The sequence below is a fragment of the Mesoplodon mirus genome, assembly GCF_964341445.2.
Source record: "Mesoplodon mirus genome assembly, chromosome: 2".
In the NCBI taxonomy this organism is placed as follows: Eukaryota; Metazoa; Chordata; class Mammalia; order Artiodactyla; family Ziphiidae; genus Mesoplodon; species Mesoplodon mirus.
Genome location: NC_138977.1, coordinates 50,989,977 through 51,017,746, shown reverse-complemented (window position 1 = coordinate 51,017,746; position 27,770 = coordinate 50,989,977). Strand labels below are relative to the sequence as shown.

The 27,770-nt window shown below is 37.3% G+C and overlaps 1 protein-coding gene across 1 annotated transcript; it reads left to right on the top strand.

Moving 5' to 3' along the window:
* Window positions 1-12,811: 12,811 nt before the first annotated feature.
* Window positions 12,812-26,781, top strand: ENAM (enamelin; the record flags this gene model as incomplete). The annotated part of the gene is made up of 8 exons (XM_082602407.1): window positions 12,812-13,065; window positions 15,114-15,182; window positions 15,304-15,348; window positions 15,799-15,840; window positions 17,545-17,820; window positions 18,834-18,896; window positions 20,328-20,378; window positions 23,938-26,781. The coding sequence occupies exons 1-8, from the start codon at window positions 13,012-13,014 to the stop codon at window positions 26,779-26,781; spliced, it is 3,444 nt and encodes a 1,147-aa protein (XP_082458533.1). The 5' UTR covers window positions 12,812-13,011.
* Window positions 26,782-27,770: the final 989 nt, after the last annotated feature.

Genomic DNA, 27,770 nt, shown 5'->3' with positions numbered 1-27,770 from the left:
AGGTGGGTCAAAAAGGATCTTGCTGTGATTTATGTCACAGAGTGTTCTGCCTATGTTTTCCTCTAAGAGTTTTATAGTGTCTGGCCTTATATTTAGGTCTTAAATCCATTTTGAGTTTATTTTTGTGTATGGTGTTAGGGAGTGCTCTAATTTCATTCTTTTACATGTAGCTGTCCAGTTTTCCCAGCACCACTTATTGAACTGGCTGTATTTTCTCCATTGTATATTCTTGCCTCCTTTATCAAAAATAAGGTGACCATATGTGTGTGGTTTATCTCTGCGCTTTCTATCCTGTTCCATTGACCTATATTTCTGTTTTTGCACCAGTAACATATTGTCTTGATTACTGTAGCTTTGTAGTATAGTCTGAAGTCCAGGAGCCTGATTCCTCTGGCTCCGTTTTTCTTTCTCAACATTGTTTTGGCTATTCAGGATATGTTATGTTTCCATACAAATTGTGAAATTTTTTGTTCTAGTTCTGTGAAAAATGCCATTGGTGGTTTGATAGGGATTGCATTGAATCTGTAGATTGCTTTGAGTAGTATAGTCATTTTCACAATGTTGATTCTTCCAATCCAAGAACATGGTATATCTCTCCAATTGTTTGTGTTATCTTTAATTTCTCTCATCAGTGTCTTACAGTTTTCTGCATACAGGTCTTTTGATTCCTTAGGTAGGCTTATTCCTAGGTATTCTATTCGTTTTGTTGCAATGGTATATGGGAGTGTGTCCTTAATTTCTCTTTCAGACTTTTCATCATTAGTGTATAGGAATGCAAGAGATTTCTGTGCATTAATTTTGTATCCTGCTACTTTAGCAAATTCATTGATTAGCTCTAGCAGTTTTCTGGTAGCATCTTTCGGATTCTCTATGTATAGATTCATGTCATCTGCAAACAGTGACAGCTTTACTTCTTCTTTTCTGATTTAGATTCCTTTTCTTTTTGTTCTCTGATTGCTGCGGCTAAAACTTCCAAAACTTTGTTGAATGACAGTGGTGAGTGGACAACCTTGTCTTGTTCCTGATCTTAGAGGAAATGGTTTCAGTTTTTCACCATTCAGAATGATGTTGGCTGTGGGTTTGTCACATACGGCCTTTATTATGTTGAGGTAAGTTCCCTCTATGCCTTCTTTCTGGAGGGTTTTTATAATAAATGGGTGCTGAATTTTGTCAAAAACTTTTTCTGCATCTGTTGAGATTATCATATGGTATTCCTCTTTCAGTTTGTTAATATGGTTTGTCACATTTATTGATTTGCATATTTTGAAGAATGCTTGCATTCCTGGGATAAACCCCACTTGATCATGGTGTATGATCCTTTTAATTGCTCTTGGATTCTGTTTGCTAGTATTTTGTTGAGGATTTCTGCATCTATATTCATCAGTGATATTAGCCTGTAGTTTTCTTTCTTTGTGACATCTTTGTCTGGTTTTGGTATCAGGGTGATGGTGGCCTTGTAGAATGAGTTTGGGAGTGTTCCTCCCTCTGCTATATTTTGGAAGAGTTTGAGAAGGATAGGCGTTAGCTCTTCTCTAAATATTGATAGAATTTGCCTGTGAAGCCATCCGGTCCTGGGCTTTTGTTTCTTGGAAGATTTTTAATCACAGTCTCAATTTCAGGGCTTGTGATTGGTCTGTTTATATTTTCTATTTCTTCCTGGTTGAGTCTCAGAAGGTTGTGCATTTCTAAGAATTTGCCCATTTCTTCCAGGTTGTCCATTTTATTGGCATAGAGTTGCTTGTAGTAATCTCTCACGATCCTTTGTATTTCTGCAGTGTCAGTTGTTACTTCTTTTTCATTTGTAATTCTATTGATTTGAGTCTTCTCCCTTTTTATCTTGAAGAGTCTGGCTAATGGTTTATCAATTTTGCTTATCTTCTCAAAGAACCAGGTTTTAGTTTTATTGATCTTTCCTATCGTTTCCTTCATTTCTTTTTCATTTATTCCTGCACTGATCTTTATGATTGCTTTCCTTCTGTTAACTTTGGGGTTTTTTTGTTCTTCTTTCTCTAATTGCTTTAGGTGTAATGTTAGGTTGTTTATTTGAGATGTTTTTTGTTTCTTGAGGTAGGACTGTATTGCTATAAACTTCCCTCTTAGAACAGCTTTTGCTGCATCCCATAGGTTTTGGGTCATCGTGTTTTCATTGTCATTTGTTTCTAGGTATTTTTTGATTTACTCTTTGTTTTCTTCAGTGATCTCTTGGTCATTTTGTAGTGTATTTCTTAGCCTCCATGGGTTTGTATTTTTTACAGATATTTTCCTGTAATTGACATCTAGTCTCATAACGTTGTAGTGGGAAAATATACTTGATATGATTTCAATTTTCTTGAATTTACCAAGGCTTGATTTGTGACCCAAGATATGATCTGTCCTGGAGAATGTTCCATGAGCACTTGAGAAGAAAGTGTATTCTGTTGTTTTGGGATGGAATGTCCTATAAATATTAATGAAGTCCATCTTGTTCAATGTATCATTTAAAGCTTGTGTTTCCTTATTTATTTTCATTTTGGATGCTCTGTCCATTGGTGAAAGTGGGGTGTTACAGTCCCCTACTATGATTGTGTTTCTGTCGATTTCTCCTTTTATGGCTCTTAGAATTTGCCTTATGTATTGAGGTGCTCCTATGTTGGGTGCATAAATATTTCCCATTGTTATATCTTCTTCTTCGGTGGATCCCTTGATCATTATGTAGTATCCTTCTTTGCCTCTTGCAATAGTCTTATTTTAAAGTCTATTTTGTCTGATATGAGAATTGCTACTCCAGCTTTCTTTTGATTTCCATTTGCATGGAATATCTTTTTCCATCCCCTCACTTTCAGTCTGCATGTGTCCCTAGGTCTGAAGTGGGTCTCTTGTAGACACCACATATACGGGTCTTGTTTTTGTATCCATTCAGCCAGTCTATCTTTTGGTTGGAGCATTTAATCCATTTACATTTAAGGTAGTTATTGATGTGTATGTTCCTATTACCATTTTCTTAATTGTTTTCGGTTTGTTATTGTAGGCCTTTTCCTTCTCTTGTGTCTCCTGCCTAGAGAAGTTCCTTTAGCATTTATTGTAAAGCTGGTTTGGTGGTGCTGAATTCTCTTAGCTTTTGCTTGTCTGTAAAGGTTTTAATTTCTCCGTTGAATCTGAATGAGATCCTTGCTGGGTAATCTTGGTTGTAGGTTTTTCCCTTTTATCACTTTAAATATGTCCTGCCACTCCCTTTTGACTTGTAAAGTTTCTTTTGAAAGATCAGCTGTTAACCTTATGGGGATTCCCTTGTATGTTATTTGTTGCTTTTCCCTTGCTGCTTTTAATATTTTTTCTTTGTATTTAATTTTTGATAGTTTGATTAATATGTGTCTTGGCATGTTTCTCCTTGGATTTATCCTGTATGAGACTCTCTGCACTTCCTGGACTTGATTATTTCCTTTCCCATATTAGGGAAGTTTTCAACTATAATCTCTTTAAATATTTTCTTAATCCCTTTCTTTTTCTCTTCTTCTTCATGGACCCCTATAATTCAAATGTTGGTGCATTTAATGCTGTCCCAGAAGTCTCTGAGACTGTCTTCACTTCTTTTCATTCTGTTTTCTTTATCTTCTCTGTGGTAGTTATTTCCACTGTTTTATGTTCCAGGTCACTTATCTATTCTTCTGCCTCAGTTATTCTGCTATTGATTCCTTCTAGAGAATTTTTAATTTCATTTATTGTGTTGTTCATCATTGTTTGTTTGCCCTTTAGTTCTTCTAGGTCCTTGTTAAACTTTTCTTGTATTTTCTCCATTCTATTTCCAAGATTTTGGATCATCTTTACTATCATTACTCTGAATTCTTTTTCAGGTAGACTGCCTATTTCCTCTTCATTTGTTAGGTCTGGTGGGTTTTTACCTTGCTCCTTCATCTGCTGTGTGTTTCTCTGTCTTCTCATTTTGCTTCACTTACTGTGTTTGGGGTCTCCTTTTCACAGGCTGCAGGTTCATATTTCCCTTTTTTTTTTTTGGTGTCTGCCCTCAGTGGGCAAGGTTTGTTCAGTGGGTTGTGTAGGCTTCCTGGTGGAGGGGACTGGTGCCTGTGTTCTGGTGGATGAGGCTGGATCTTGTATTTCTGGTGGGCAGGACCGTTTCTGGTGGTGTGTTTTCGTCTGTTTGTGAACTTATTATGATTTTAGGCAGCCTCTCTGCTAGTGGGTGGGGTTGTGTTCCTGTCTTGCTGGTTGTTTGGCATGGGGTGTCCAGCACTAGAACTTGCTGGTTGTTGAGTGGAGCTGGGTCTTAGTGTTGAGATGAAGATCTCTGGGAGAGCTTTTGCTGTTTGATATTACGTGGAGCCAGGAGGTCTCTGGTGGACCAATGTCCTGAACTCAGCTCTTCCACCTCTTCCACAGGCCTTACACCCAGTCGGCGCACCAAGACCCTGTCAGCCACTTGGCTATTCCTTCCTCCTGTTTTCTGAGGACCAGTATCTTCAAAGGCTCTCCAGAACTCTGCAAATGTAGAAACTTCAGGAAAGGTAGGAAGGAAACATAGTCAATTTGTTTATTACCTCTGGAAGCAGGGTTACTGGTATTGTGATTGTGAAAAGCACACAGTGCTAATGACAGATTCTCTTTCTCCTCTGAAACTCCATAATAATAGAGATGCAGTCCTGAGGTCAAAAGACTGCTGGTCAGACAGCAATATTTCCCACTGCATGCGCAAACCAAGCCAGAGGACAGCAACAGCAGCAACACACTGGGCTTATTCTAGGGCTTTCAGCTCAGCTTCCGGCTAGAGGAAAAGCCACTACTGTTGCTGCCATAGCCGCGCTGGGTCTGCCACTCCAGTTGCTTATCTTTTGAACACTAAATTATGCTGGGTTCCTACATTTCTTATATAGAAGGCAAATACTAAATTGCTGGTGAGCCTGAATGATCTTGTCATCAAAGGAAAGCAGAAGAACCAAGATGGACCCCTGGCCAGAAACAGAGGGAAACTGCCTGGGGGCAACGTTGACTTACTAATGCTGATGGCTCCAGTCAGCTGGTCCCCCTTGTGCTGGCATTTGCCTAGCCCTGTGATGATGGTATTGTGGCAACTGGAAAGTGGAGGCAACAGACATTGGTGCAAACTAATGCTCTGTGTAGCCTCAGCTTATGTTTGTTACTTAATCACCCCAAGTTTCTGTTTCTACCAGTATTAAATATCTACCATTCAGAGTTACGAGGAAAAGGTCACATACCGGAAGTATACAACTCTAACCCTACATCTCAGGCAGAACAAATGGGTGGTAGCACCTCAGAATCCAAGTTCACATTGGTCTAGCATCCTGCAGGTGGGTTTATGAGACACCCTCCCAGATGGGTGAATGTCAGTGGTGGCAGGTGGGAAAAGGAACCCATACAACACAAAAGCCATAACAGAAGACTGCATCCCATGTATTTGGGCCTATTGAGGAAGAAGAGCTTGAAATGTGTGCATCATTTCAGTGTGGATGTGTCAGCGTAAATGCTAGGATTTCTGAAAATAGTGATTAGATGATGTCTGGTAAGAAATGACATGATAGACTCAACAAGCTTCAATTTACACAATTATCTAGTCTGCTCTGTTTATTTAAAAATTGATTCATCTTGCCCAGTATGCACTACACTCCAAATACTGAGACAGAGTCTCTTGTTTTCAAGAGAAGCAAGACTTTTTTTTTTTACTTTTCATGCAATTGGACTTAAAAAAAAACATAATTCGTGTTACTATTTGGAATTGAAATTTCACAAACTCATTTCATATAAGTTCACATCCCACTTCATTTTTACAAAGAAGTCCTTTGTAGAAACTTGGTTCTAGTATCCTGACACCTCTGATAAAAACATACATACCATGTATATCTACCCTATTTAGACGGAAATAGTTAACTGCAGGCAGACGTGGGTTCAAATCTCCATTCTACCACTTAGGCTTTAGCAAGTTCTTTAACTTCATTAAGACTCCATTTTTTCAACAGTAAAATAAATCATCTAAAGCACTTAGCCCAGTGCCCAGCATGCAGTAAATGAAGTTATTTATTGTTATATATTTCAAGGTGTTATTTCTGTAAAAGAATGATAATTAGGCAGGGTTTATTATTGTCACTATTTTATTAATTAAATTTTTTATATCTGTCTCTTCTCAAAAACTATTTTAGACAGTTCACAGCAAGAAACAGTAAAATGGGGGGGAGATAAATTAGGAGTTTGGGATTAATATATACACACTACTATATATAAAATAGGTAAACAACAAGGACCTACTATATATATAGCACAGGGAACTGAGCATACTCAATGTCTTGTAATAACCTATAATGGAAAAGAATCTGAAAAAGAATATATATGTGTGTGTGTGTATGTATGTGTGTGTGTGTGTGTATATATATATATATATATATATATATATATATAACTGAATCACTTTGCTGTACACTTGAAACTAACATGACATTGTAAATTATACTTCAATTAAAAAGTGCAAGAAAAAGAAAAAACTCAAAAAAAAAGAAATAGTAATAAGGTTAGTAATATTAGAAGGTAGACACAAGCAAAAAGGAAGTTCACAGGCTCAACATAGGGTCAGAGGTTGAGTCTGTTGCCTACAATTGGTTAAGCCTGCTGCCTCTTTCCACTCCCATGGTCCCTCCATCACGCTTCTCCTAAATTCAGATGGCATTGGAATAACCATGGGCATTTTCAGAAGCTGAGATGTGGAGACATTTAGTTTGGGTTTGGTGTGATATATTTATGTGATCCACAGTAAACTTCTATGTATAGTTAAAATATAGCTAGCCATCCTCATGTGGGAATGGCTTCCAAGAATATTCCTACTTCCCATGCCTAATTCTCAATACCTACTCATTCTACACCTGACCTAAAGGTGCAGGACCAGAGATCATACTGTGAAACGAATATGTCTTGAAAGCTGGCACTGGAAACATGTGAGTAGAGGAGGAGAAATAGGGCTTCAAACATACAGATGCTATAATAGAGGTCAGGTAGTTAGTAAAAATATTAAGTTGTTTTTCGAGATTTTATATTGTTTGTACTATTTGTCACCTCTTAAAAATCTGAAATTTGTTGCAATTTCTTTTCTTATCTAAACAAATATTTTTCTTACCTAAATTTTGTGTTGTTTTTCTTAAAGGAAAAGCCCCCAAAATTACACTAGCTAAGGCCTCATATAATCTGGATCCACTGTTAATTAAGCATCATATTTAGCTTAGCTAGTAACCAGAGTGGTAGGAAAACACAGAATGTTACATACTTCTTATTATGTCAAAGCAGGAAATAAATCACATGATAGTTATAAGAAAAGTGATTAGAATTCCTAAAATAAGATGTAGAAGGGAAAGGCACTGGTCTGGATACCCCACTAGCAATGTGAGTCCAGAAAAATAAGTTATTAGATGTCAAGGACAGCAAGGTTTTTCCTGAAATAAAATTCTAGAAGAAATTTCCTCTGTAGAGCTTTATATAATGCATATTAAGTGACATAGTGCAGCTTTCAACAATATTTTATGGAAAAGTCCTTCTCTAGGCTTGAGATTCTCTTTGACTAGCCCTGCTCACCTCTTCTAGCCTCATCTCTCACCACTCTCAGCCATGGAGTTCTTTTGCAGCCATTCTAGACTTTTCTAAGTTGTTAGAATTCACCTTGTTCATTATTCTTCCAGACTTCACCAATGTTATTCTCTGCCTTGAACACTTTTCTATGTTCTTCTGGCTACCTTCAACTCAGACATCAGGTTATAGCTTATATCTCACTTCCTCTGAGACACCTTCCATAAAATCCCTCCTACGTATCCCTCCAATGTCAGTATTACACCTGACATTGCAAGGTCTAGATCCACTATTGGATAAATAGTTCCATGATGGCACAGACTGTCTGTGGTGCTTACCATCGTAACACCACTCACTTGCACTGTTTCCAGCACCTGCTGGGTGCTTAATAAGAGATTTCCTACATCTATCTCCCATTTGTGAGCTTTAGTAAATACGCCTTAGTGGAAGTGATTCTTTAAAGGAGCTAAGCTAATCTAAAGGTATGGGCTACAGATGGTATGACTCAAGTCACACCAGAGACAGAAAGTGGTTGAATAGCTCTATTCCCAAAACCACTTCTCTCAACCAGGCATTTCAGCAGAACTGAACTGCAAATATTTTAAGGTTCTCTTAGATTGAAAGTCCAGACTACTAGTATTCTACTCTGCTGATAAAGGACAATATCATAGGCTTTGGAAAATGAATAGGGAGATTCTTGTTAAGGAAACTGAAAGGCAGTGAAGTCTAAGGGAGTTCCCAATGTCCCAGGGTTGGTGAGTGATCAATTAATCTAGAAACTAGGTATTCTGACTCCCTGTGATTTTTCCCCACATTTTATACCAAGATACCCAAATAGGGACAATGGCAGTCATTGTTAAGAAAAAAAAGCTAAATAAGCTGTGTCTTAATGTCACTGCTTCAATTCAGGCCAAGACAACATGGAGTAGAGGACAGAACAGGGACCTTGGGGTCAGACTGTCTGGCTTTAGCCACTTACTGGCTATGTAATTAAACAAGCTACTTAATCTTTCTATGTGTTTCCTTATAGTAAAATGTATATAATAATAGAACCTATCTCATAGGCTTGTGGTGAGGAATGGTGAGAGTTAAACCATGAAAATTGCTTAGAGCAGCACCCAATGCATATAATAAATGGCCAAGATATAAAAGATATTATTTCCATGATGAGGTGACATCACAACCAGCTTCCATGAAGTATAAGAAGTAGAAAAATGCTTAAGTCACATGAAACACCTACTATGAGTCAGGCACTATTCTAAGTATACATTACTCAGTATTTTGAAACTCAAGGCCTGTGTTCTTAACTATTGGGTTACATTTTCTTCTCAGACTGAAGAGAGAAGATGGAAAACAAAGTAATCTTCTTAGAGTCTGAGTCATTTTTAAGCTGATCTTCAGTACATATAAACACTACCTCTGAGGGTGGCCCAAATAAATAACCACCTGCCAGCAGTAACTCACTGGCATCACAGAGTAACTTTTGTATTTGTAGATCAAAAGCCAGACTTAAACTGAATAAATCTGATAAACTTTATGATCCAGTTTTTTTTCAATATTCTATTTATGAAGATGTTTGTTTGCTCCTTGGAGGTTTTTTTGTTTGCTTTCTGTCTTTTTGTTCTTTTTTTCATCAATAAGCACAAAGAGGTGAAACAGTCTTAAAAATCTTTAAGAAATGTGTCAGTGGTCAGTAACACAGCAGCTATTGAGCAAGCTCTAATCATAATCACAGGTAACATTTATATGTCTATTTATGGCATTTATTTAAGCTATGTACTAAGAACTTTAAATAAATTATTAAATTCTCAACAAATGAAGAAAATACTATTATTATCCCCCACTTTACAAACAAGGAAACTGAGGCTTAAAGACTTTAAGTTACTTGACTAAAGGTTTTAAAACAATTAAGTCATAGATACCAGAATTCAAACCCACTACTGAGTTCTGGCTCAGAAATTTTCCTATCCCAACAGCTTGTGCAGGATGGGTGGGCACCTCAGCTGGGGATTTGCATGAAGAGGCTGCTCGGGAAATGTCTGTGGAATAAACATTGTTAACCACTTAACCTGTGAAAGATTAAACTACACGTTCTCTTCCTTATGAAAGAAGGTTTCTCACATTTAGGGCCTGAAGATATGCTATAGGAATAGTTCCAGAGAGAAATCAAGATTGTGGATGCTTGGATACTATTTGGCCACCAATAGTGGATTCCTAAGATGCTACTTTATTTCAAGTATCCCAAGTTCAGCAATCCTGCAGTGTGGAAGGGTTCTACTAATAATAATCCACAGAACTTCAGCGTGACAGTCATGCTTAGAAGATCTATTTGTTCTGAGAATCATGACTGCCTTTATTGCTCATAGGTCCTTAATTATGAAGTATAATGTGGAACCATAGAAGTACCTTAATGTATTGATCAGTCATACACTGATCATCATTCAGTGCCTGCTAGGTGCCAGACTCTTTACACACATTATTTAAATTACTTCCTAGAAGAAACTTATTACCCCCATTTTACTGAACAGGAAATTAAACAGTTGGTTAATTTGTGGAAGGTTTAAACTCATGTCTGGCAACTCCAAAGCTCAGCCTCTTTCCACCATAGAAATCAAAAGATTTTTCTGCTCCCAGTGGCTTAAAATCTAGGGCAACGAGAGGATCTTAGGAGAGTGGGGAGGTCACAGACCCTTCAAGGATAGAGGTTCTCCTTCAGAAAGAAGGAAAAAAATTGCATCCACACACAAATTCTTACATACAATGGCATGGGTTTACAGAGACTGAATAAGAAGTCTTGTTTTATGGACAAAAAGGGAAAAGGGAAACAGAGAAAAAGAGAGAGAGAAATTCTAAAACTTTTTAAAGCCGAATAATAAACATATTCAAAAACAGTTGTAATCGTTTGGAGGGGAAAAGTATTTATAAAATAAGTAAAGATAATTGGAGGAAAGGAGGAAAAGTCACAAAAGACTAATTTCAAAATATTCTATGGAGTTAAGCACTTCTTTAGTGTTTTTAAAGAAAAAAAGATGCTTGGTTGTTTTCTCAATCTGATCCACCACTACTAAGAGTTCACCCATTCAATAGCTTAGCTGTTTTTTTTAATATTTATTTATTCATTTTGGCTGTGCAGGGTCTTAGTTGCAGCACACGGGATCTTCATTGCGGCATGAGGGATCTTTAGTTGCGGCATGCAAACTCTTAGGTGAGGCATGCATGCAGGATCTAGTTCCCCGACCAGGGATCGAACCCAGGCGCCCTGCATTGAGAGTGTGGAGTCTTACCCACTGGACCACCAGGGAAGTCCCTTAGCTGGGTTTTTAAAACATGGATTATTTCATGACCACTAACCAGCCTTATGGCAGAGGGAACAAGGGTAAACAGAGAAGCGATCAAGTGAGGTTTAGTAGCAACTCCCAATAACCTATATGGCTAAGGCTGATAAAACTCTAGCCTCTATGTGAAGGGTACAGGCAGAAACCAGGGTCATCCAGCATCACGACTCCCATTTCATCTTTGTGAATACACTGTTCCCTCAGTGTCCTACCACTTACAAACAAATCTCAGCATACACACAGTATTGTAATTCCTATTCAGTTTCTACAAAATCAGATAAAGACAGTCAGACACTTGGAGCAGATATAACTTTGCACACTTTCTTGGACACATACAGACTTAAAAGATATTTAGAGATTAATTTAAAGTCATCTATTCCGGTGCAATTTTATTCTTTGTGGTACTAAATTCAGGGAGTTTGAGGGCTAAAAAATGCAGTGTTATTTGGCCCAAGAGGAAGGACATAGCACCTCTCATGCCTTGGAAGAACAGCACCTTGTACAACCCCTGGGTGAACTGATGTGCAGAGTCACACAAAGTAGGAACCATCTTTTGGCATCAAATTCAAAAATTCTTACTATTTAAATGCCAACATTAAAATAAGCAAATATCACCACTACAAATGGAGCCATAGGGAACAGGAGAATCTAAGTTCAGCAAAGATAACAAAGCTTGCTCTTGTCAATGAAAAGTATAATTGTCCTATTTATTTATTTAGCAGTGAAGTCTTTATTACGGAAAGTCAGATTTCTAAAAACATCCATAACATAATTCCTTCAGCGAATTTCTCAACTCCGATTTTCATGAGGTTGTATTATCATGAATAGCTGAGAGTTCATTTGTCATTTTGCCTTTCTCTTCTACAACTCTGAATCCCCAGTAACTAACCTATATTGACTTCAAAAAGAGCTCTAAGTCCTGTTAACCTTATGTAATATGAATCAAATCAAGTCACTGAGTTGAATGTTGACATAACATTCCAGTTAATTTTAATTATATACTAAATATATACTAAGTAAACATATTAAACTAAATACATATTTTGGCCTGCCTTTTGATCATGGTCAATGCATTATGACAATAGCATATGGTTAATATTCATTCACCTTTGTTCCCTAAATATCTTTGCATAAACAATGTTTCTATACTTTAAAAAACCCAAATTCATCAAGGAAAGCATCTTCTAAATCTTACTGCTGTAAGCTCATTTGCCCGGACTGTTATTATACATAATAAGAGACTTGATTTGACAGCTCCTATAATGACATATTATAAATTTTACATTGGATGTGTTCTTTTACTTTAAACTCTTGTGATGGCAAAACCATTTTCTCAAAGCTGATTGGTTGTGCAGGTCTACAACAGTGCTTAAATGTGACCCAAGCTTTCTGAAAAGGAGGAGTCTTTTTATTTTAAGCCTTTTTGGTACAGAACATGACATCTTCATGAAGAATTTTTGTTTCATCATTAAGATATAAATGTGTCTAGCTTCTTGAGATCTCCCTGGCTTTAGCAACTTGTAGTCATTTCCCCTGTAGACCATTAAGAATATATTTCAAAGACAGGCTAGCAAAGTTCAATTAAAAGTTATTTTTTATATGTTGGAGCTTCTAAGTGGCATTGGGTGAGTATTAGAGATTTTCAACATAATTAATATAGTTCCAAATAATGAACTTAATTCATAGATGTTGGTTGACTTCCTGATTGCATTCTTTGATGTTTGTTGATAATTTTTGCACAGTAATCTTCAGATAAAACTTTAAACTTCTTGGTTTAGTTGGTGTATTTATTTTTCTTATAAGCTTTCTTCCAAACTAATTAGATCTCATTTAACACTGGGCTTTTGTACACGTCCCCATTGAGCATTCAAGTTTTGTCAACATTGCACTAAAGTATCTCAAAATACAGTGCCTGGGTCATTTTCTCTCTGATTTAGCTTTCACCTTACTCTTAAAGCAATAGAAGATTAAGCTTGAAGAGAGTTTGAAGACTCTCTAATAAAGGTAGAGCTGAAGATTTGCTCTTAGCTTCTTCATTTATTTGTTTCATTTCTATATTTGAGTTTCTTCTCATGAAAAATCTATACTTTTCTTAAAGGCTTATGAAAATTTTGGTGAAAAAATGTTGCTGCTGCAGTGCAGGCATGAAGCCTCGTCTCCTAAGCTAGATAACCTGGTGAGTATTTTCATTTATTTTTCCTAATACAAACAGATAATATATCGGACTAAATATTGTCAGAAGTACACTTGAGAGGATAAAACACTATTTAAATATGTCAGAAGAAAAAAGAGCATCTGAGACCACAGATGGAATGTTCGAACTAAGAACTTACATAGTCATTGTATTCCATAACAATCATTATAATTTAAAAAAAAACAGCTAAGCATAGACTTTTATCCAATCATGAATTTTTAGAGATGGAAGGAATCTTAAAGTCATCCAACATAATATATTAATTTTATAAAAGAGAAAAACAGGGCTTCCCTGGTGGCGCAGTGGTTGAGAGTCTGCCTGCCGATGCAGGGGACACGGGTTCGTGCCCCGGTCCGGGAAGATCCTACATGCTGCGGAGAGACTAGGCCCGTGAGCCATGGCCGCTGAGCCTGCGCCTCCGGAGCCTGTGCTCTGCAACGGGAGAGGCCACAACAGTGAGAAGCCCGCGTACCGCAAAAAAAAAAAAAAAAAAAAAAAGAGAAAAACAGTGACATTTTATATTTGCAAAACAAAAGACCACATCTTCCTATATGAGTGTGTAGCATTATCAAGAATCTCAGTGACTGCTACTATAGAAATTAGATGGATGATTAAGCAAGATAGAAGTTAAACACACAAAGGTTCCCCCAAAATCTCAGGCCATAATCTTAGAAAATAGATTTAGGAAAGCATTCACCAGTATTCTCCTTATTAACTTCCTTGTGTTGTTGTAGCCTATACTAAGCACACTTGTTTCAGTTATTTTTAATTCTCTACAATGCTATGATTCTGAAAACCTTTAATTGGTAGGAAAGACATTTACATATTACTGCTTCCTTTGTTAATTACACTCTCCCAATTTCTCTGATATATAAAAGGTAACTGTTTAAACCTACAGTTTAAGAAAATGATGACGTGTCCTCTAGTTATATTGCTTCTGTGGAAAGCAAGTAGAAGGGTGAGCATTGGCTCAAATCACTACTAGGTGCATTTCATGCCCAGAAAATGAAAGAAGAAACAAAAGGAATGAGCAAATACTGGTGTCTATATCCTGGTTACTAAGCTAGGAATTGTCTTGCATCTGATAAACCATGAAAATATATCATTCTGATTAAAACCTTTATTTTTGTCTATTGTATATGCAAGTGGAAGAGTTTTCTTAAGGAGTTACCCAAGTAAATGCTTTAGAAGAAGCCTTGTTCAAAGATGTAAATACAAGTATTAATTATACAAGCCTTGCATAATTAACTAGAGTGGGATAAATAAAATCCATGAAAACAATCTCCAAACTTCATATTTGTCTATAGTTTCTATCTTTTCCTCTATGTATAATCAAAGTGTCTAACAAAGAGATAAATTTATAGTTTTTCTTATTTTATCCCATTTCTTTTACCAGACCAGCAGAAGTGATTTGTAAAAAGATTAAATAATAACAATAACAATAATAACAATAGAAACAACAATAGCAGAAAGAAGAAAAGCATAGATTCTAAAATATTCCAGTGTATATAACAAGCCTTTTTATAATGGAATATAGTCTATAGCACCTTAGAAAGTAGCTCAAAGTACTGATTTTGGATTGTCTCATCACTGGGACTGAGATTATCCTGAACAGTGAATATAGTTAGACACTACTATGACTTTCTAAACCAGCCTAGCAACTAGAAATTCAAAATCACCAATATTCATATTTTTCAAGATAAACTCCTAATTTCTAATTTTCATATTCCAGTGCTATGAGCCATCTTTTCAAGCATCAATGTTTTCTCTGTCTCTCTCTTTCCCTCTCTCTCCCTCTCTTACTTTTATCTTTCCTTTTTAACTGACCCTTTTGGCAGCTTAGAACAGTACCAGGTAATAACTATCTAATAGTTTCTTAATGTAAAATAAACATGGCAGCAGAGGTCCCTTTCACTGTGTATATCAGTGTTCTCCTTGACAGGCAGGTGGGCTAGTGCCTGGCTAAGCATCAAGTGCCCCCAGCAGAATTATTTCACAGTTCAAAAATAAAATCCAGTTTTGTATTCCAGGTACCAAGTGGAAAAATGAAGATTCTCCTGGTCTTTCTAGGTCTGCTTTGTTATTCCATAGCTATGCCAGTGAGTATTAAAAAAATTTAGGACTTTTCTTTATGTTCTATTGTTGCATAGCTTGGGGACAATTCCTGGGCTTATTTCAATTGATGTTCTGAATTTGTCACAAATATTCTCTCACTTCCAGATGCAAATGCCCCAAATGCCTGGATTTAGCAGTAAAAGTGAGGAGGTATGTAATGTTCAGTCTCAGGAGAGACATTTTCCAGAGCCCTGTCTTGAGAGTTCATTTAAAAAGAAGAATATTAGGGAGTTCCCTGGTTGCATAGTGGTTAGGATTCTGGGCTTTCAATGCCAGGCCCAGATTCAGTCCCTAGTCAGGGAACTGAGATTCCGCAAGCTGCAGGTGCCGCCAAAAAATAAAAAATAAAAAGGAGAATACTGGAGAACTTTCTGATATATAAAATTTCTTATGAAAGAGGTAGAGAGACTCTACCTCTTAAACTCTCAAATCATAGTGCCATAGATGGTTTTTAAATTTCATTACTTATTTTAAATTCATGCATAACTAGTAAAAGGCATTACGACTGTTATATCTAAAAATCAGAAACTTATTTCTTGTGATTTCATTGAATAAAAAATTTTCACTTTGTGCCACATAAATGGATTCCTTCTGTCACAGATGATGCGCTATGGTCACTTCAACTTTATGAACTCCCCACCTGTAAGTTCCACTTTATATTATTTCTAATGATTTCTTGTTTATATACAGATAGTTATAAGGTTTGTCTTAGCTAATAAAGACACCAATCATTATTCACGTTTTAATTAACCATTATAAGAGTTTCAAGGAAAAAAATTATTTCACCTAACCCCTTACACCAAATTTTCTTCTTATTCATTAATATTGTACTTTCATGTAGATAAAAAGCATTTATTAATTACACTGCTTCTTTATATCTGAGAGAAATTTGTTCTGGGAAAAGACTACACAAGATATATTTACAAATAATGAGAACAAAAAATAGCATAAGTAAATACTGGGAGGAGGATAAAGTTTTATTTGGATTATCTTGAAAGATAACACTAAAATTATGAAATAAGTTTTTGTCTAATTTTTAAAATTTAGCTTATACTTCCCACTATGTGCTAACTCTTAGAACTAACTAATAATGAACGTATTATCAGTTGAATCTTCTGGCATAATTTTTCTGAAAAAAATTGTATGATAGTACAATAATACTATATGTTACTTTTGACTTTTGTAACATGATCATGAGACCCATTGGGGGGAAAATCAAGGACTTCATAAATTTTCCCTTAATCTTTTTCATTCAAGTCATTCTCTTTTAAAGCCCCTCACCTAAAATCATCGTCAATTTTCTCATCTTTATCTTTTGATAGGCCCAACTTTTCAAACTCTCATTCTCAGTTTTAGCAACTTTGCCAGTGATTTGAAATTTTTTCCAACTTAATTGTCATGAAATCCTACATCTTAATGCAAGATTTGCCATTTCACCTTCCATCAATCCACGTGGCATTTGCACGGTATTGTGTGTGTATCATCCATAGATAGTGAGAGACTGATTAATGAAGCCTGGAGACAGAGACTGGTGTCAAGTCAGAGAGGGAATGTTTGAATGGGAACTACTGTTGTAAGAGGTCAATTCATATATTAGCATTTTCAGATTATAACTACTTTTGCTTCCCTGCCAACCTTGTAATTGTGGAGATTTTCATAATGAAAACGGAATTAATGAGGATTCACCTGTAATCGAGAAGCATAGGCCCCATATAAGGATATTTACACACATAAAATTTTTACTCTTTCTCTTTTTTTAAACACTCTCACTTCCTTTGTCTTCTTTTTGCTCTTTCTCCTCTTCATCCAGCCTGTAACAAGTCACAGGAATTTTGAACTTGATATCAACTCCTTTGTAACTTGTACACTCGTACGCTTCTTACCTGAGTCAGGGCTTCAGAGTTAGAAAATTATAAGCTGAATTCTTTAACTGAAATTTCTCACCTAATTCTGCCTTTTGCTTTGTTTCATTGGTTTTCTGAAAGACTGAAATTCATTTCTGTAAGAAAACATGTAAAGAAATGCTAGCTAGGGGGGTGAGAGGGAGGTCCAAGAGGGAGGGGATATACGTATACATATAGCTGATTCACTTCGTTGTACAGTGGAAGCCAACACAACATTGTAAAGCAACTATACTCCAATTTAAAAAAAAACAACAAAAATAAAAAGTATAAGAGAGCATTAAAAGAAAAATGCTAGCTAAAGAGCTTGAAGCTTCCATTGTTGACTTAAGCTTCATAGGCCTTTTAAGATCCTGGACTGACTTTTAGAGAATGACAGAAGATGGTGGGGAGAGCTGGAGTACCAGCACTCATGTGATTTTACTGTTATTTACTACCCTTGCAGATGGCACACCTGGGTCCCTTGTATGGAAATGGTATGCAGCTCCCTCAGCTCTTCCTGTCGTACCAGATGCCCATGTGGCCTCAGCCACCACCCAACAAGAAGCGCCTACAGAAACCTTCATCTCCCTCAGCACCCAAACACCAGAGCAAGACTGATCAAGCCCCAGAGACCCAGAAACCCAACCAGCCTCAACTAAAACAGCCCCTACTGGAGCATCCTTTAAGGCAGCCATCACCCACCCCAACTCAGCCCCAAGAGGAAACCCAGACACCTCAGGTGAGGCTTGCCCAGCAAAATTCCAAACCAGAGTCATAAATGACCTCAGAGAGCTTTGGAGGGCCATGCCACCCCCACAAACACACTTCCTCCAATGCTCCTCAACACGGATACCGCTATGTACAAAACAGAATCATTAGTTTGGACACTTTCTTCCAAGGTGATGCTGTCACCACATATCCAAAACTGCCTGGCGAGTCTATTCTAGCCTTCATTTAATGAAAAATTACCCAAATACTGTTGAGAAGCTCCTTTTAAAATACAGAGGCAACAGGGTATAAACATGAGCACCAATAGAAAAGTCAGGGAACAGAGATTCGAATTCTACCCTGGCCCTTATTAGTTGTATGATCTTGAGCAAGTCACTTTGCCTTTCTAGGCTCCAGGTTCATCATGAGTAAATGGAATGTTCTCTAAGTCCCTTCCAGATCTACGCTTCAATTATCTAAAATATTGCTCTGAAAGTTAACACTGCTTCCAGGACTTCAGGATAGCATAAATGTAGTCCTGACTTAAAGCAAGAAGACAGGAAGATGGTTTCTCAAGATCTCATCCATCATGGAGCTTCTAAAATGTTGTCTTGAGTCGATTAGCCTTCATTATCAGACCTATTATAGCTGTAGAGAATACAAATTTGAATGAAAAGACACTCCTGGCTTTGAATCCTGGCTTCAATCATTTACCAGCTCTGAGATTTGGGGCAAGTGACTCAATTTCTCTGAACTTCAGAATCTTAAGTGAAATGAGAATAATAATAGCACATATCTTCTACAGTTATGTGAGGATTAAATGAGCTTACTAGTATAAAATTCTCAGCACATTACCTAGAACATAAGTGCTCAGTAATACTAATTGTTATTATTATTATTATCTCTGCCCTTAAAAAATTCACAGTTTAATACAAAGGAAGATGTAGACTTACAAGTTCCAAATAATTGTCTTTAATAAGTTTGTTTCATTTTTCATTTACTCTTCTCATTTCCACATCACTCTGATTCTTTTGTTCTTTCTAGGCATTCCCACCATTCGGCAATGGGCTATCTCCCTATCAACAGCCACCGTGGCATGTTCCACATGTGAGTTCTTTTCCTTTAAACTAGAATTGAAAAATAATATTAGCATGCTGTATCTCAAACTAATTTGAGTTCATACATTCTAAATGGAATGCCATATGCCAATCAGTAGAGAATATGAAACAAAATCATCACATCAGTAATCATGTAGGAAAGAAAGAATTTTTTAATTGGATTTTTTACTCAAATTGTTGAAATGAACATAGCCTAAATCATCCAACGCTACTACTAACTTAGATAATGAATTAATTTCAAAAGGTTGTGCTCCTTCACTACTATTCCCACCCAAGAGATGACAAAGAGATGAGAAAACACAAAGATTATCCTCATTTAATGTAATGGGGAAATTGGGACAAAATGGAGTTTGAAAACTATGATTAGACTAAGATCCTTCCATAATGTCTTATTATTTCTAGACAAAGATATTTCATTGTAAAGAATCTTGCAAAATAATTATAGGAATCCTTTAAAGGTTAAAATCATTAAAATAAAACAATGTTGAAATTGCATGACAAGCATTTAAAATATGAATCGCAAAATAAACTAATGAACTAAAGAAATATTAATGGTCAGTTGCAGTTAAACTAACAAAAACAACATCAATAAATATTTGATGACTCTTCATTTAGCTATGGCATTGGTTTTTCTTGTCTACAACTCTATAACCAAGAAGGCTTCTTATAACCAAGGAACAATTCATTTCAAGCAGTAAAAGTTTCTTATTTCTTTTTCCTTATGAGTGACATCCTTTTTACTGGCAAAAATGAAGGCAGTACCAGGTGAAGATTTAAAAAGGAGATGAACATGATTCTCTTGCTGAAATATCTATTAATCTCATCTATGTAGAACTTCTGTGGGAGACGAATTGCTTTTTGAAACCCTCCCACTATGCTTTTCTCAACCCTCCTATGAGCAGAAACCCAACCTCCTAGTTTTATTAGGAAAATAAACCTTGGTTTTGACTATAAAAATATTTTAGTAATAATCCAGGAAGGATTGTCAGTTTGTCACCTTAAATGTAAACATTCAAAAAATAACATCATTATTTAATCTCAATTATTAGATATTCTAATATAGATGTTTGGATCCTAATAGCACTCAAATCTTTCTCTGTGTGTGCGTGTGTGTGTGTGCACGTGCACGCATGTGTTTATTGGTGATGGGGGAGGACGACTGCCAGGAGATGCAGCCACACATGGTATTTTGTGTAAGATAACCTGGGATCCAGCTGAAGGCTTTGTATTTACCAGAACTCACTGATGGTTATGTCATAATTATTAATAGCTAGATTTTAAGAGCTAATGGCTCAGAAGCTAAAAGCCACCAACAGTGCTAACGCTGACTTGAACTATTTTTAAAAATCTTGAGTTTTACAATCAAATGGCAGTATAGAAAGTGGTTTTCTCTGTGTTCATTGTGTTTTTCACCTTTCAGAGGGTACCACCAGGTTATGGAAGTCCACCAGTCAGCAATGAAGAAGGTGGGGTAAGTACAAGCAAAGCTACATTCCTCATTAGGAATTACAATATGAAAGTCTCTGCTTTTTTTTAATCCTTATCTAATAAGAAAGTTAAAATCCAACACATGAACCTGTAGCTCAAGCACCCGTGATTTTAAAAAAGTGAAACAAACCAAGCAAGTAATCTAAAATAAAATAAATGTGATATATCATTTCTCCTCTACATGTATAGAAATCAATCTCTCTCTCTCTCTCTCTCTCTCTCTCTCTCTCTCTCTCTCTCAGAAGGCTAACTTACTAACCTTTGCTCAAGGTTGATGCTGGACTCTAACCAGTGATGGAACTAGTCAACAGGAACGAAGTAAATCTGTCTCAGAATGTTATCCCCAGAAGGGAATTAAGTAATCATCTAATGACTTCATTGTACAAATAAATTGAAGCCAAGAGAAGTTAAATTACTATTCAGTTTTACCTACTGAGTTAGAGGATAAACTGGACCCAGAATCCAAGTGTTCTGATACCCTATCCAATAGCTTTTTTAGTACACCACACTAGGAGAGGGGCCAAATGCAGTGATACACTATTTAAATATTCTAGCAATGTGTCATCAAAAAAAGCCATTGTAGTGATTGTCGCACAGTACCCCACCCCTGGAGTGTACTTCCTCTTTTTCCCTAAATATGTGATATGTCCTCAGTGAAATGTGGAAACCTGATAGTTCTAGGGGGAGGGGCTGAGGGGCGGGTAGTTAAAATAATGACATTGAAAATTCCTGTTCACTAATGGCATAAGGTGCTTTCAGATATATCATTGTGAAATAATCCCAAATGATTATTCAGATAAATGCATTCAACCTGGAAATGGGCACTTGACAATTTTTATTTTAATTTTTATTGTGGTATAGTTGGTTTACAATGTTGTGTTAGTTTCAGGTGTAGAGCAAAGTGAATCTGTTATATACATACATATATATACTCTTTTTTAGGTTCTTTTCCCATGTAGGCCATTACAGAGTATTGAGTAGAGTTCCCTGTGCTATACAGTATATCTTTATTAGTTATCTGTTTTATATATAGTAGTGCGTATATGTCAATCCCAGTCTTCCAATTTATCCCTCCCCCCCTTACCCCCTGGTAACCATAAGTTTATTTTCTACATCTGTGACTCTATTTCTGTTTTGTAGATAAGTTCATCTGTACCCTTTTTTTGAGATTCCACATATAAGCGGTATCACATGATATTTGTCGTTCTCTGCTTTGACTTACTTCACTCAGTATGACAATCTCTAGGTCCATCCATGTTGCTGCAAATGGCATTATTTCATTCTTTTGGACATTTAGGTTGCTTCCATGTCCTGGTTATTGTAAATATGGGCACTTCAAATTTTTACAAACATTTCATGAGAGAGTGAAAGAGGATGACTTTGCATAGGTATTAACAAATCTGCATTCCACCTCTCGGGGACACTGCCTGATTTCCTGCATGCTGTCCAAGACATATCCTCACCCATCCGTCTCTTCATCTCTATACACAAGTAGGGATAAAAGTACTTTTTCTTTAGATTGTATTTTTTTAAAGAAAAACTAAATGACCTAAATGCCACATGTGTGTCTAACAAACATACTGACACTGCTCATGATGATTGCATCATTCATTAACAAACATTTATTAAGCACTTCCCACTGTGCTAGGTACTGGGGAAAACAAAGATGAGAAGAATGTTTTCACTCAAAGACTTCACATGGGAAAGTCAAGTGGGAGAATCCCAGAAAAATAAGCAACTGAAATTCAGTGGGATAATTGTTAAAGCAGAAGCCTATACTGCTGTGGACACCTGAGAGTAGAGCCTAATTCTGCCTAAGAAAACCAGGACAGAGAAGGGAGCATTCAAGCTGAGTCCTGAAGATGAATCAAGTTCTCCAGGAGGGATAAATGTATAGGCAAAGAGAACGTTCAATCTGAAGAAGCTATGTGCAAAGGCACTGAAACATAGAGTACTCAGAGAACTAATAGTTGTTTTTTAATTATTATTTATTGTAGTAAGTACACTTAACATGAGATCTACCCTCCCAACAAATTCTGAAGTATACAATATTGTTGCCTATAGGTACAATGTTCTACAGCAGATCTTATTCATCTTGCTTAACTGAACCGTTAAGACCGTTGATTAGCAACTCCCCATTCCCCCTCCCCCTAGCCCCTGGCAATCACCATTCTACTCTTTGATTCTATGAATGTGACTGTTTTAGATACCTCATAAAATGGAATCATGCAGCATTCATCTTTCTGTGACTGGCTTACTTCACTTACCAAAACGTCCTCAAGGTTCATCTATGTTGGTGCATATTGCAGAGTTTCCTTCTTTTTTAAGGTCATTGTGAATAGTGCTGCAAGTAGTGTGATTTACAGCCGCATAAACTACAAGGGGGAGGAAATGAGGCTGGATATAATTGCTACGGGCCAGATGATTATTTAAAATAATAATTATTATCTTTATTAATATTATATATTATTATTATCAGGCACTTAGTAAGTACTAGGCACTGAGCTTTATATATGTTACCTCACTTGATCCTCATGATAACCTATGAGGTAGATATTATTTTATTATCTCCATTTTACAAATGAATAAACTGAGGTTAGCCCAGAGTCATACTATTAGTACTGGTGGAATAGGGATTTTAACCCATATTTGTCTAGAGCCCCACTCTTTGGCACCATGCTTTGTATGTTATGCTCTGGGTTTAGAGTTTGTCCTGTAAGGTAAGGGCAACTTTAATTAATATTTAAGGAGGAAAGTGACAGAACTTTCCCACATACCCACCCCCAACCTCCACTACTCTGATGGCAATGGAGAGGCAGGATTATAGGAAAGTAAAATTATATCCAGAGTAACCAGTAAGAAAACTGTTGCAATAGTTCAGGGGTATTGGGGATAAAGGAGGAGGAGACAAAGATGAAAGTTTAGATTTTATAAGATTTGGTCATTAATTATCTGGGGGAAATAAAGGAGAGAGTGGAAACTTGGGAAACTGGGTATATAGTGGTGAATTCTGCTTAGATATAGAATATTAGAGAATGAGGTTTGGGGGAAAATTAGTCCAGTCTGGGTACATTCAATTGGAGATACTCATAAACTCTTTAGTGTAGCAGTCTTTCTGTCTCAACCTCGGGAGAGAATCATGTGCCAGAGTTATGGCTTTAGGAGTCACTGGCATGTATCTGTATTGAAAGAACTGGACTGCAATAGATTGATCAGAGCAGGTGTGCAAAATGAGAACAAAAGAATAAGGTGGATAGAGGATGGAATGCTAAAAAAAAAAAACAACAACAAGAAGAACTTAGATTTAGAATCCAGGCCTAGGAAGAGAAAACTGAAAAGTAATGGTCAGAGAGTAAGAGTACCAGAAGGAAGAAGGGTCATGGAAACCAAGGAGGAATTAAATTTCAAGAAAGAAAGCATAGCCAAAGGTGATTTAAAAATTATGTGGCCAATAAGATTTTTACTATCACTTTTTAAAATTCCAGGCAGCACCACGGTGGGAAACAAAGAGTAATTATCAATTTCCATCTTCTTCCCTACAGAATCCTTACTTTGGATACTTTGGATATCATGGATTTGGGGGCCATCCTCCTTATTATTCAGAAGAGATGTGTGAACAAGATTTTGAAAAACCAAAAGAAAAAGATACTCCTAAAACAGAGAGTTCAGCCACTGATCCTTTGGCTAATTCAACAGTTCCTGAAACTAATTCTACCCAGTCAAATGCACCCAATCCCAGAGGGAGTCAGGGTGGAAATGACACCAGCCTAACAGGAAACAGTGTCCAGGGGTCTAACACTGTGAGCAATCCTACAGCTCAAAACAGCCCTGCAGTAAATGTTTCAGGCCAGGGAGTTCTAAGAAGTCAAACCCCACGGGGACCAAGTCAGACAAATATTCATGAAAATTATCCAAATCCTAACATCCGAAGTTTTCCTACAGGAAGACAATGGCGACCTACTGGCACCGCTATGGGGCACAGACGTAATGGGCCTTTTTACCAAAATCAACAAATTCAAAGGGGTCCCCGGTGGAACTCCTTTGCTTTGGAAGGCAAACAAGCAGTTCGTCCAGGATATCCAATATATCGCAGAGCTTATGCTTCCACTGCAAGAGGCAATTCTCCCAATTATGCAGGAAATCCAGCAAATTTCAGAAGAAAGCCTGAAGGGCCAAATATACACCCTGTGGAAACCAATGTTCCCCCTCTGGGTCCCAAACATGGTACTGTTGGCCACAATGAAAACATCCAAAATCCAAGAGAGAAGCCAGTAAGTCAAAAAGAAAGAATAGTCATTCCTACAAGGGATCCAAATGGCCCCTGGAGAAACTCTCAAGACTACGGAGTTAATAAATCAAACTATAAACTGCCTCACCCTGAGGATAACATGCTAGTCCCAAATTTTAATTCTATTGGTCAACGTGAAAACTCTTATTACCTGAGAGGAGATTCCAGAAGAGCTCCAAATTCTAATGGACAAACCCAAAGCCAGAATTTGCTCAAAGGGATTATCTTAAAGCCAAGAAGAATTCCATATGAATCAGAAATTAATCAGCCAGAATTAAAGCACAGTATATATCAGCCTGTGTACCCTGAGGGATTCCCTTCCCCTGCAAGGGAACATTTTAATGCTGGAAGAAATACTTGGAACCAACAAGAAATCTTTCCACCTTTTAAGGAAGATCTTGGAAGGCATGAAGAACACTTACCTCATCCTTCCCATGGCTCTGGAGGACGTGTTTACTACCCTGACTATAACTCCTATGATCCCAGGGAAAACTCACCATACCTTAGAAGTAATACATGGGCTGAAAGAGATGATTCTCCCAATACAATGAGGCAACCTGAAAATCCACACTATCCCATGAATACTCCAGACCCAAAAAAGACAATCCCTTATAATGAAGAAGACCCAATAGATCCAACTGGAGACGAATCTTTCCTAGGACAAAGTAAGTGGGGTGTGGTGGAGTCAAGCTTTAAAGGAGACCCAACAGTGAGGCACTATGAAGGCGAGCAATATACCTCAAATCAACCAAAGGAATACCTTCCCTATTCCTTAGATAATCCATCAAAACCCAGGGAGGATTTCCCTTATGGTGAACTTTACCCCTGGAGCCCAGATGAGAATTTCCCATCATATAATACAGCTCCCACTGAACCACGGCTGGTGGAGAGCAGGGGCTATTATGCTAATAATGCCATTGGACAAGAAGAAAGCACTATGTTTCCTTCTTGGAACTCCTGGGACCACAGGATTCAAGCCCAAGAGCAGAAAGAAAGCAAGCCATATTTTAACAGAAATTTCTGGGATCAGCCAACAAATTTACACAAAGCCCCTGCTAGTTCACCATACCAGAAAGAGAACAAGCCTTATTCCAGTGACTCCCCAGCTGGGCTTCAGAAAAATCTAATATGGCATGAAGGTGAGAATTTGAATTATGGCATGCAGATCACTAGGTTAAATTTACCAGAGAGAGAACATTTGGCTTTCCCAGACTTAATTCCTCCAAGTTACCCAGCAGGTCAAAAAGGAGCACATTTATTTCACCTAAGCCAGAGAGGCCCCTGCTGTGTTGGTGGCTCCACAGGTCCCAAGGACAATCCACTTGCTCTACAAGACTACACTCCATCTTTTGGTCTTGCACCAGGGGAGAACCAAGACACCAGCCCTGTGTATACAGAAGACAGTCATACTAAGCATGTAAGACATACTATCTCCCCGACAAGCATCCTACCTGGCCAAAGAAACAGTTCAGAAAAAAGACTGCCTGGAGAAAGTCAAAACCCAAGTCCTTTCAGAGATGACGTGTCCACTCTGAAGAGGAACACACCATGTTCTATAAATCAGTTGGGCCAAAGGGGAATTATGCCCTTTCCTGAAACCAGTTCCCTTCAATCAAAGAATACACCTTGCCTCAAAAGTGATCTTGGAGGAGAAGGAAACATTTTGGAACAAATATTTGAAGGCAACCAGCTCAATGAAAGAACTGTTGATCTTACTCCTGAGCAGCTTGTTATTGATACACCTGACGAAGGTCCCAAGCCAGAAGGAATTCCAAGTGAAGTGCAAGGAAATGAGGGTGAAAGGCAGCAGAGACCATCTAGCATCCTACAGTTACCATGTTTTGCCTCCAAATTAGCAAAGTATCACAGCTCCAGCACTGGAACTCCATCTAGCGTTGGAAGGCAAGGCTCATTTGATGGGGATCCAATTACGCCTACTGAAATTCCTAACTCATTGGCTGAGTTAGCTACCAGGGCACAGTTTCAGAATATAAATGCAGACCCACTTAATGCAGATGAACACACTCTATTTGATTCTCTTCAAGTAGGGACCAATCCACAGGACCAGGTGCAAGACTGCTTACTACTTCAGGCCTAGGAATTATCTCAATCAAGCATTCTTTGGGGAAGGAAAATACCTGCTATTCTACGGTGCTTTCCAGACATTCTTCCCCCAAGATTTGATAAGTATCTCACCTTCTTGGCGATCCTTAAGTTTTTCCCCATTCCAGCAATAGGAGGTTGGGGCTCTGGGAGTTGCTAGATCCAGTATTGTCACCAATTAGCACAGACTTAAAAAAAAAAAAAAAAACAGGAAGGCTATGACCACCAGTGCCTTGAAACTTGGAAGCCACTTGTCTGGATTAGTTTCCCTTTGCTTGCCGATTCTTCCTTTTTCTCTCAAGGTTCCATACTTGCAAAGTTGTCTGGTTTTGCAAGACAGAAAAGCAGATGAATTTTCCATTTTATGTATGGAGATCCATACATCAATATAACCCTAATGCACTGTACTTTTTTTTTCTTGTGTTGGTCTTTGTCAGGTTTTTTTTTTCCTGGTTAATATTCTCTTTTGGAATTTTTTCTTCTACTACCTCTTTCGTTACCTTTATCATTTCCTGTTTTATCTTCCTTTTCTTTCAACCATTCTATGTTTAGCTTTCTATTTTTTCCTTCCCCATCTTTCTCTATCACTTCTTATATAATAAGCTATCTTTAACCATCACTAGTCTTTACATCTACTTTCTCCATATGTCTTCCTCTCTTTTCACCTTTCTGTTCTGTCTCCCAATGTATCACTTGTCAATCTTTCTCTGACTCCTTTCTTCCCTTCCATTTATCTTTTTTCCCTGCTATACCATTTGCATATCTTAAGACTGCCCATCTCACTCCCTCTTTGTATTTACTCTAAATTCTATCCCAATTTTTCTCTTGGCCCAGCCTAATCATCATTGTAGAATGTATTTTGGAAATAGTAGACACTATTACCTACGTTTATTTTTAATTTTATTATGGCCTTTACCAGGTAGACACAACTCAGCCAGAGGAACACATTCAAGAAGAAGAATGGAGGAAGAGAGAATATTTACC